Source organism: Empidonax traillii, unplaced genomic scaffold (genome assembly GCF_003031625.1).
Source record: "Empidonax traillii isolate 1590-97213 ecotype Southwest subspecies unplaced genomic scaffold, ASM303162v1 scaffold166:size2381449, whole genome shotgun sequence".
NCBI lineage: Eukaryota > Metazoa > Chordata > Aves > Passeriformes > Tyrannidae > Empidonax > Empidonax traillii.
Genome location: NW_020955359.1, coordinates 249449 through 260984, shown reverse-complemented (window position 1 = coordinate 260984; position 11536 = coordinate 249449). Strand labels below are relative to the sequence as shown.

Sequence of the window (11536 nt, the reverse complement as noted above, 5' to 3'; positions counted from 1 at the left end):
TCTATCAGAATTTATACATCAATGCTCTTGGCCTAGTCTACACTTTGCCTTCTTAGGATTTTCTCTAAAGTTTTCTCTGAGTTAGACAACAGGCTTTGGCCAAATTTTCCCCTTGTTTGTAACACTACGTAATTCCATTATTAACAGCAGCAAAGCCTGAGGAAAAGTCCAACAAACACAGTGAGATGCACTGATGCTGCCAGTGTTACCACCCTGCTCAGGGTAAATCCTGTTTTATAGGAGTGTTGCCACTTTGTGAAAAGCAACCGAGGAAGAACATTTACGACTTCACACACTCATTTGCTTCTCGTGCCAATACTTGCTGTTGGTTGTAATATTTACATTTTCAGAACTGAAACACTGCATGATTACAGCAGCAGGCATTAAATGATACTTTCCCACGTGTCACAACTACTGTGTTAAAATCAACAGATCAGCTGATCCTATTTCTCAACAGTGGGGGCCCTTACTCGCCTAAATATTGCAGAACAGCCTGCAAAGTAGGGAACTGTACCTAAAAAGCTTTGGGTTCCTTAGCAGGAGGGGGCAAAGCTGCCCTCCTCTTTACAACTTACCAGTGACTCATTCCCTGTGTCTCCTGTCACGATCTTTGTCTTTTTTGTATTTGCTTTTGAACCTGGTTGTTCAGTCAAGTCCTGTGGCAGGACTTTTTTTCTTTTTTTCCCTTTCTTGTCACGGAGCATGTGATTACTATTGCTTAATGCCTCATCTATGGCATTCCCTGCTACATGCTCAGCTCGCTCCATTTCACTCTCTTTCTTCTTTTTATTGCTTTTTAGTAGTCCTACTTTTTGGTTTTTAGAGGCACTATCATTGTTTAAAGCAACTTTTGAATATGTTGTTTCCTCCTCCTCTTTGTGAATCTTTTTGTTCTTTTTCTTCTTGGGGACTTCATTACTACCCTTGAAATTCTTCCTGTTCTTTTTTCCCAGCAGCTCTTCTTCCTCAGAGCCAACTTCTTGCTGTGCTGGGAGATACTTATCAGGAATGCCGTGACTGCAGTCTCGCTGATCTTCACACGTTGAGGAAGAAACACATTTGCTTCTGTTCTTGTTCTTCTTAGTCTCTTTGATACTCCCAAAGTCCTCAGTTGTGTCTTCTTCCTCTCTATTTGTCAGTGCAATTTCCCAGGAATTCTGCTTCTTCCTTTTTCTGAAGTCACTTAATGCAATGGGCCTACCAGGAACTCCGGATATGTTGTCCTGATTATCTACTAATGGTAAAAAGGAGTCAGTCTTATCCTTCTTCTTCCTCTTCTTTTTTCTCACACAATTCTCCCTATCATTCTGGACATTGTGTCTGTCATGGTTTTCACCTGTAAATGCTACTTTTTGTGAAATGTATTTGTGGGGCTTTTTACAAACTCTTTCAGACTGCTTCTGTTCAGTGTCCTGGATGCCCTTTAATGAAAAAGAACAACTGCCTTTCTTCTTTTTTTTCTTTGTTACCCCACCATTCAGTTCCAAATTCAAAGCAGCATCCTTTTCGTGTTTTTTTAAAGAATATTCAGTTTTCTTACTATCATGTATAGGACGATTTGAAAGCTTCATTCCACTACTCTCATCCTCCTCCTCTAAGGATGAATGACACGGGACTTTTTTTTTCTTCTTTTTGAGAATTTTAATTTGTTCCTCTAGTTCCTCTTGAAGTTCTGAATCCAGGTGACCTTTTACAATCACAGAGCTTTCTGAATGTAACTTGGAGCCAACTTTCTTTTTCTTGTTTTTCTTCTTCTTGTTCTTTGGTTGTAATTGGTCTAAACATTCATCTTTTAAATGTACCTTTTTCCTTATCTTTGTTTTTGTCTCAAGCCTGTCATCGTCCTCAATTTTAATGACAACTGGAACATCTTCCTCAATTTTAATGACAGTTTTCACATTTTTCTTCTTCTGTATAGGTTCCTCATGAAATTCTTTTCTCTTTTTCTTTATTATCATTCTAAAAAATGAAATGAAGATGTTAATAAGCTGCTTCACAGAGATGATACAAGCCCTACTCTATTTGGCTTCCCTTTATTCTGAAACCATTCCATATCTCCCATAGTCCCTGCCACTCTCTTTCTACTTTCAGTCTGCTTTCCATTATGGGGGAAACAGAACTGCATGGAGTCCAAAAAGCATTGTCCACTGGGGTGATCTTGTGTCTTGTCCTTTAGTGTAGCTTGTCCTATTTAGCTGGTAACTGTCTGTTTCTTCCTTTTGACAGCTGCAGAGCATGACATCCTCACAGTAATACCTACCCTCTACAAATCTTTCCTAAATGGCAAAACATATACATATACACAGACACACAAACACATAGACAGGTGTCTAGTTAAGATGGTTTTCCAGATACCTATGACTTCACTTATTTAACACTAAACTTCACATCACACCACTTTACTGCCCACTCCGCACTGCAGGATCCTTTCAAGGCCCCCGAGTTATTACCTTAAATCTGCTCCTGGCTGCCGTTTCTCATCCTCGCTCTCCGTCTCCTCTCTCGGGACACTCGCACCTACCAACAGGTCACCCCAGAGAACCCTCCGGCACCCGCCTGGTGACACTCCCCGCCTTTGCCGAGAAACCCCATTATCCCTACTTCTTTTCCCATCTTTTAATCAAAAACTAATCCACGGGGATTCCTATAAGCGCCGCTTGCAAGGCACCCTGTCAAAATCCTTTACAGAAACCCCAAGCCCGGTAAGCACCGTTTTACCAGCCCCTGCCTGTCAGGGCCTTCCCCGGAGCCGCGGCAGCCCCTGCGCCCACGGACCCACCCGCACACCGCGGCCAGGGGGGGTCCCCCCCGCGCCCCGCTCTGCTCCTGACCCCGATCCCCGCCCGCCCTGCCCGGGGGGCCCCCCGGGATCGGCACATCCCGGCCGGGCCGCCCCTCACCTGCCGCGGCCTCGTGCAGCGCCCGCCGCCCCGGAAGGGAACGCGCCGGGCCCGCCCCGCCCGCGCGGGCGCTGCCGGAGCCGTTGCCACGGCAACGACGGGGACGCGGCCCTGGCGGAGGGACAGACAGAGCCGGGGGACAGACAGAGCCCGGGGAGAACAGACAGAGCCCGGCCCTGGGACGGGAGCGCAGCGCGCAGGTGGGAGCGCAGCGCCCGCCCGGCCGTGGCTCTTTGCCCCCCTCAGGGCTCTTCAGCCGCCCCCCCGCGCTCCCCTCAGCGCTGCCCCAAACCCGCCCGTGCCACCCCTTAGGGCAGGGCCAGGAGCGTTTCCGCTCGTGTGAGGGTTGTGTTGCTTTCCGTTGCCACCGTTTTCTGGCGGACACGTGCCCTCGGTGTGTTCCCCGTGGTCCTGGCGCGGCCCCCGGTTCGCCTGGGGTGACCGGCGCCCTGAGGCTGGTCCCGTCAGGGGAGTGCCCCGGGACACCAGAGGGGTGGCCACCTGTGTTATCGCTGTTGAAAAGTGAACAGAACCCAAAACTCCTGCTCTCAGAGCCCCCTTCCAACAGCGAAAAGTCTTGGTCTTTTGCCAAAGCCTGGAAAGCCGGGAGAGCAGCGCTGTAGTTCTGCAGTTTTAAATGTGGGAGTAAAGTTGTTTATTCGAAGAGAACTCGGCTAAGACATCTGTAGTACACATGGATTGGGTGATGCCAGTGAACTTAATTACTGGAACAGTGAACCCCTTGGGTTTGGCTCTGAGTGTTCTGTATTGTGTAATCTGTAAATTTTTTCATATCAAGTCCATTTCCTTATCCTGAGTCACTCAGTAATCTGTGAGAGCCATGTACTTCTTTTAGGTTTTTTGGTGGTCTTTGGTGGGTTTTTGTGGTGTTTGTTTTGTTTTGGTTTTTGGGTTTTTTTGAAAGTGGAGACAGTGATACTTAGCAATGTCTGTGGGATATAATTGCTTATAGAGGAATCCACTGTGAAAAGCAGTATTGTCTGCTAGCAAAAACAATGGTTAATTCCATGCAAGCATCTGCATTTTACTTGTGTTGAAATATTTTAAATTATTATTTTGGTTAAAAATCTTTTTCCCTATAAAGGGCTCTTTTATCACTGAGAACCTTGCACTTGACTTACAGCCAAGACAGGAGGCTCTAAAGTTCTTACTTGTATTAAAACATTCGATTTCATGTTTAACAAATATTTATTGTACACTAACTTCTTTCAAATGCAAATAAGTAGGTTTAGAAAGGAATAGTTGTTTAGGAGGAAAATAAATATGTTTTTAAATTAAAGTCTTCTGGAAAATGTACTCTTTTTGTTTCACTTTTAGAGTATGAAGCAGAACACCCTCAATTTCCAGATGTTCCTCAATCAAAACAAGAATCTGTGTGTACAGTTCAAGAAAAAAGTCTGCATGGGGCTGGTTTAAAGAGATTTAAAATAACTAAATGAGAAAATTAGGTACCCACATGGTAGACTCATTCATAAAATGAAAAAAAACCCCTACATTTTTTTAAACAACTTCTTTGAATCAACAAATGTAGTGTCCAAATAATTGCTTTTATTTAAAGCAACTTGGGTAGCACTCAGAAAATACATAAATAATTTAATACTTGAATAAGAAGTTATAGTTCCATAATTCTTAATTGGCCCTATAATTTTTCCTGCTGAGTTGGTTTGCGTATTTTTGTGTAGTCTGTTGGAGTATTTAGACAGGTTACATTTATCTTGCACAGGTGTCTTTGGAAGCAGGAATATTGCAGCCCTTAGATATGGAACAATTTAATTCTGCCCCTGCAGCTGGTACTGTTGACCGACAGTTGCTTCCTCAAGCCGAGGCAGCCCCCTCTTCAGAACCACCTGACCCGAAAACATGTAAGTAGCAGCATATTAAGGGTTTGTAATTGTTTAATTATGAACATTGTTTAATTATGAACATTTTTCTGGCAGTATATAAACCAATTAAAGATACAAAGCTGAGAATACGTTCAGTGTTTCAGCTGTGTTGCCAGAAGAGAACCAATCTATGACTTATCTTTACTGACCACACCAAAACCTGAATAATTCCTGAATGGAGAGAGATGCCAACCCAGGCAGCCCTCAGAAAGGGGAAAAATCAGATATATGGAGTCACATTCAAATTTTGAAGCATCTGGCAAGTACAAAGTAATTATGACAAAGAAATCACACTGAAATATAACCTTTGTTTTTTCCTCTGTCTAGAAATTCAGTTTTATGACCAGCTCTGATAATGCAGATTGTAAAGGGCATGAGATACCAAAAGTGGTCTGGCTGTAACAGCACTGAGTTCAGCACAGGCTAACTTCTTCCTGTCAGGGTAAATTAGTCCACATTGCTTTTCATTTATGTGACTAAACTGCTACTGGTGTCTGAGTTTACTCATTTAAAACTAAGTCTGACATCTCTGGGGCACCCTGAGTCTGCACTGTTGGTGCATCTTTAGTTTGAAATTTGCTCAAATTTATGTCGTCTTGGCTGAAGAGGAGTGAACACAGACCAGTGGCTGTATCTGAGCTGAACAAATCTGTTTAGTGCATGCTGTGATGGTGTTGATAAAATGACTGGTACTGAGTGTGTGATTTCTGACATTTGCCTTTTTGTGAAATGGGAGTGCTTACCTGTAAGTGAAGGCTGTCCTGTTTTGCTCAGGTTCTCCTCGAGAATACTTAGAGTTCTACATATTTCCAGTACTCTTACCTGGGCTGGCTGAGCTTCTGCATGAAGCAGAGAAAGAAAAATGTTTTGAGGTTAGTTTGCAGCTTTTGTTTCAAACCATCGTCAGGAAGTTACAGCCTGTATTTCATAGGAAGTATTTTTAAAATTTGGTCTTTTGCAAGAAAACCAACCACAATTATATGATATAATGTATAATAAGTTATTTTGGACCTGGTTTTAAATGTTGTTTTCTTCAGTAATTCAGAACAGATTGCATACTACATACACTTGATCATTATGATGATCTCTAGCTTCCAACAAATCCTCCTTAAATATCCATTTGTATCTAGCTTAAATAGTGTTATATTTTAGAGAAACAGGCTTCCTCTCAGATTAATACACATCACTCATTTGAGGGTGTTGTACAGAACTTGATTCTTACTTCATGGTTTGCTGGCCTGGCATCCTAATAGAGATAAATTTTCTATTTTAGCTTTTTAACATTCTGTGTAAATTCCATTTATTTGGAAAACAGGGTATTGGGCATTAATGAGCTTATAAAAATGTACATTTAAAAAATAATTTTTTGCTACATATACTTACATAAATTTGTTTTCAGTGTATATGTCTGTAGGCATATCTAGAGAGACATTCCTGGCTGTATATTGCCAGTGCTTAAAAACCCACTAGAACTGGTGCAAAATAAAGCTCATTGTATCACCACAGCCTGACTCACAGACCACCAGCAACACCTTAGGTACTGGGAGTTGTGGGGTCTTCCATAATTTCTGCTTTTTGTCCACCCATGAGTACTTGAATTTCAAATCCAAATCTGTACATTTAGTTACAGTTATTTGAAAATTTTCTCAGTTTTCTCAAAATCTGTGTGTCAATAAACTGATTTACAGGTGTGTGTATATTCATTTATAATCTCTGATTAATACAGGTGAAATAGGAAAACGGTTCATTTACATGACATCCCTGTCCATCATTCCTGCCATCACATTTACATTACCTAGCCAAGAACAGATTGAACATATATATTATTCATCACACTTTTAATGAAATCTATATTGATTTTTTTTTTTTAAAGGAAGCATGTATCCTTTAACAGGAAAAAGACATGTCCTGCAACTGATTGAAAATACAGTCCTTGGTAGATGTTACCTATTTCTGGAGGCAATAAACCAGCACTTAATAAAAAAAAAAATTCTTAGAAATATTTCAGTTTCAAACTTGGAACAAATCTGAAGTTACTTTGTCTATTTTTAATCTGAGAAGTTTTGCAGTGGTATATATATATGTGTTAGAAAGTATGTGTTCTGAAAATGGATTTTGTATGGGTCTGTTGCTTTACAGCAAACTAATAAAGGGTATTTTTCTAATGTTTAGAATATTCATAAAAATGTGTATAGCTCATAGAAAAGACACTTATCTGAAGAGATGCCCTGATATTGGGGAACCGAGTTTAGGGAGAGCAAGCTTATGTTAAATGATAGTTTTCCACTGTGACATCATTTCTTCCTCCTTTTGAACAATAACTAGTAAAACAATAGCTCTTTATGCTTGCCATATAACTGAATATTTGTGTTCTTTTCCATTGCTGTCCAGGTGCTTGTACTTGGACATTCTGTTTCCTTATCTGACCTAAATACATGATTTCTATTTATACTTTTGTTTCATAAGAAATGTATTTATCCATATGGATTTGGAGAAAAAAAAAAAACATTCTGTAATTTGTATCAAAATAGTTCATGAAATAACTTGAACTGATTTTTAAGATCAAAACCAGAGTCCTTAGAAACCCAGAGCGAAGTAGAAACAGGGAGAAAGGATCTTGTGATAAACACACCGGAAAATAACTTCAAAAAACAGGAGGATAACAAAGATTTGAAAGATTCGTGCAATTCATGAGAGAACAGGAGAAGAACAAGATTAATTGTGATTAAGCTGACTGAAATCGTGAAGGATGAGAATGCTGGGTTTGAATTTTGGTTTGACATGAGTCATTAAAGCCCTTAAAGGGCAGTTGTACAGAATAAACCACGGGAAGATTAATGGAAGGAGCGCTGGAAGAAAGGGAGGAATAATTGAACTGACTGCAGTCAATGTTGAATGAGCCTGGGAGAAGGGAGAGGGAATTGTGAGGGAGAATGAAGAGTAGGATTTTGATGAGAGGGACTAAAAGTTTTCATGTTTTGAAAGGAAATTAAGATGAATGAGAAGAGAATGAAAAATTAAGTAGGAGAGTTGTTGAGTAATTGAAACTGGTGAGATGAGATCATGGAACCAACAGAGGAAGAGACCAGAAAAGATGCATCCATGTCTGGAGAGGAAGAATTGTAATCACATGGGAAAGTCAGGAAAGGGAGACAGTTATGCTGGAGGTAGTGATTTGTGTAGGAAAGAAATCTGCAACATCTTCTTTGGAAGGTGATATAGCAATGTACCAATTCAAACATTTCATTTGAAATAGGCTCTCTGGCATTATGCAATGCATATGAAAAATCTGAAAAGCAAAAACCTAGAAAACCCACCAGCTGCCAGGTAGATGTGCAGACTTCAAACTGCCAGAAACATGAGAACAGTCTGCAGAAGCTTCGTTTTTAAAGTAGAGATGAAAGAAACCTGTTAGGTTGCCCAGTGTATTCCCTCACTGATTTTTTTTTCCCTACCATAAGTTCTCCTGTGCTTTTTCCTCTCTGCTGTCACATGCCTCCAGGGGAAAGACTGTTTTCTTAAATCTTTTCTCTCATGAGAACTGACTAATGCATTCATTTTTCAGCATTAAAACTGAACAATGTATAAATGTTTTTATTAGCATAGCTCTGACTTTTCTCTTTAGTAAGCTACCCTACTGAAGGAGGATGCTCTATCAGACTCTGTAATGGAATATATTATATTTTAAAGTGTGATACATCAGGGAAAGGGAATGGAAAAAGGTTTCCTAATGACTTTGCCATCTTCTGATCGCCAGTATTTTCTCATGATTATTACCAAGCCCATAACACTTAAACTGAAAAGTGGAAAATGAATTCCAAATATAAGTAGTTTATAAACACATCTGCAGGTTAACAATGCACATTGTGCAGATATTTCCTGTGTTTATCCTGATTCATGCAGCACATAGGAGGAATGTGTCAAAGGCAGGTCAATTTATGTAATTTTTTCCCTTTATAAATGTTGACTGCTGTGCAACTAATGATTTAATTCGCTAGCAAAATAAACTGTTTCCTGGCAAAAAAACCCCCAAAATAACAAAATACTGAGCTTGACAGAATTCCTCCCTGATAAGTTCACTGCCTCTAACAAGGATAAAACAAGATGAATTCGATTCCTTTGGTAATGACTGTTTTGACAACCCTGTTCTGATCATTTTTCCCATTGCAGAGGAAAAGCAATTTACTTAAAACAGATTAAATTACAACTGCTAGATTAAATTGAATTTTGTTGTCAAAGTGTAGAATTTAGATGAATGTAGAATTGTGATAAAGTCCTCGGTGTCTCTGGTCTGCAGGGATTGAATGTCTCAGTGTTCACTCATGACTGTACATCCATAACACAACTCGTGCAAGAGCCATTCCAAAGACACCAGTCAAGCTCTTCTGTTATTCCAACCAGAAGTCTACATTATATTCCCCATACCATAGTTCCTCTCGTTTGTGATAAGCAGAATGAGCACCTGTACTCATTTATACTTTCATTTCAGGAGAGGAAATCCTTAAGAAAAGGAGGGTCCTATTCCATTGTTTGTTTACCCAAAGTCATGCTTTGAACAGCTGGCTGTCCAGGTACTGGCTGCATGTGCCCCTAAGGAGAGCCTGCTGCAAGGCATTTTGCAAAATTCTCTCTTTTTTTGGTTGAGATTTAGAACTGGGAGCAAAGGGCTCAAATGTTTTGCTCTGAAGCTCCAGGTTTTGAACATTTTCCCTGATCCTCTGTAATGTCCATGGTACCTGTGGTTGTGGACAGACATATCCCTTCCTTTGCTTTTGTTTTCCTTTCTGGACCACAGGACATGATTTGGTCTGAGGAGCCATACAATGCTCTGTTTGTGTGTGCCTAAAGTATTCACAATGCCTTCAAGCTGGTTCCATGCAGGAGGAAGCAATATCCAATCAATGTTCCTTCTGTGTCTTGGAAGAAATGAAGAATTTTAAGTATGATAATAGAACTTTGAGCAAAATGGCAAGTAATTGACAACATATTTTCATGTATGAATGAGCTCTGTTAACTTCCTCAAGATGAGATTGCCACTTTGAAAGAGCACCATTCAGAGATATTAATTCTAGATATACTGCAGCAAATATCAAGATAATATATGTAGAATTTCCTCACTCATAGTTTGTCTTGACTTGAAAGCGTTCCACAAAATTTCTAAAATTTTGGCAGAGCCACTGTTGGCAGTAGCAGTATTAAAGTAGACAGAGTAATGGACTGTATATTTTATTTAATAAAAGCAATCAATTTAGCTTCTGTTCCTCTCCAGTAGTAAAAACATATGACCAATCCAAAGATAATAAATAATTTGAAACTGTCTTCTATCTTTAGGGAAGAAGAACCAAATTTATTGCCTCTGATTTCCTAACTGAGTGGTTATACAAGTAAGTTAATCATGGTTTTTGCTATTAATTATACTCAGTGATTCAAAGGCATTAATTTTCAAATTGAATAGCTGAAATTTAAATTAATATGAATTGTTTTCCTTTTTGTTTTAGCAAGAACCCGAAGAGAAAAGATGAGTCATTCACAGAATTCTTTTCCATTCCTTTTGTTAAGGACTGGCTCAAGGACCAGTAAGTTATTGCAGTACTCAGAGTAACCTTTATTCTTTTTATTCTTTTACCCCTGCCATTCTGAAAAAGTAATAGAGCTTCAACCTGTTGCAGCTGTGCCCTCAAAATTCCCTTTACTGTGTGCAGCAAGAACTACTGATGCTTTCTAACTTGCTCATATATTACTTACAAGGTGTTTTGTACCAGAACTGTTTACAGAGAAATTAGTTTAGAAATTTTAAAATTAGAAATTTTAGAATTTAGAAAATTCTAGAAAAAAAATAGAAATTTAGAAAATTTAGAAAAAAATTAGAAATTAGAATTAGAAATCTTAATTGTAGAGTGCAGGACATTTGAATAGTCTGGTAGTATTATGAATATCTTTGTATTAATGAGCAAAGCAGTGTTTTCACTGCTGCTTCCTACTGTGGAAATCTTTGAGGATATTATCAAGAAATTATTCCTTTAGCTGTAGGCAGCTGTTTTAAAAATAACTGTAATAATCCTTGGTGTCAGGATGCATTTCTGAAGACATTTATGACTTTGTATCTGAGAAAAACTTGTTTTGGCAGCCTCAGTCATTTATTGCTGTAGAGCCAAGCTTCATAGTAGTTTTTGAAAGAAATGTTACTGTCCTTGAGACTGCATGTAGTTTTAAAATACAGCTGGTGTGTAAGAAAAGTCATAATCCACAGTGAGAGAAGAAAATTACAGTGGTCAGATTTTAAACTTAATTGGAGTCTAGACTCATGTAGAAAGTTTCTGCAGTAAGACATGAGCACCTCTGCAGAATGACCCATTTCATCTCAACCCCGATACCTTCAGGTACCCCCTGCATCACTGTGCTGTCCACCCACTGTTGTTGGAACCTGCCCCTGGTGGAACACATCTGTCTCCTCCTGTCCAACAAGGCAACACGTTCTTGGCAACGAGGTTCCCATTTAAGGCAGAGAATTTTGTCCTTTGCAAAGTGACCATGAACTGCAGCGAGGTTGTCATAATCATTGCTTAAGCACTGAAGAGCTATACCTTAGTAAGGCAGTCTGGACACCCCTGATTTCTGAGGATGGATATTTGTCCCTAAGGTGAGATGTCCAAGGTCACAGTTTTACAAATGTTTCTCTTGGAAGTAAAGCTGACTGAAATGGTTCCCGGCTCTCTCCTGTTCTTCATCCCA

The 11536-nt window shown here is 39.7% G+C and overlaps 2 protein-coding genes across 4 annotated transcripts in view; one reads left to right on the top strand and one right to left on the bottom strand.

Moving 5' to 3' along the window:
* Nucleotides 1–2931, bottom strand: part of KNOP1 (lysine rich nucleolar protein 1) — a 9135-nt gene extending 6204 nt beyond the window's left edge. Inside the window, exons 1-3 of one of the 3 annotated variants that reach the window (XM_027885395.1) lie at nt 2451–2766; nt 1869–1959; nt 576–1838 (exon numbers count right to left, since the gene is read on the bottom strand). In XM_027885395.1, coding sequence (XP_027741196.1) covers nt 576–1838; nt 1869–1958 — 1353 coding nt within the window. In that variant the 5' untranslated portion in view covers nt 1959; nt 2451–2766. Of the gene's footprint in view, nt 1–575; nt 1960–2450; nt 2767–2900 lie in introns of those variants that run through there. The other 2 variants (XM_027885394.1, XM_027885393.1) reach the window with 2 other exon arrangements.
* A 1307-nt stretch (nt 2932–4238) lies between these two features.
* IQCK (IQ motif containing K) overlaps nt 4239–11536 on the top strand; it is a 48937-nt gene continuing 41639 nt past the window's right edge. The window contains exons 1-5 of the mRNA XM_027885398.1: nt 4239–4294; nt 4645–4783; nt 5579–5676; nt 10136–10188; nt 10303–10380. Coding sequence (XP_027741199.1) covers nt 4681–4783; nt 5579–5676; nt 10136–10188; nt 10303–10380 — 332 coding nt within the window. The 5' untranslated portion in view covers nt 4239–4294; nt 4645–4680. The remainder of the gene's footprint in view (nt 4295–4644; nt 4784–5578; nt 5677–10135; nt 10189–10302; nt 10381–11536) is intronic.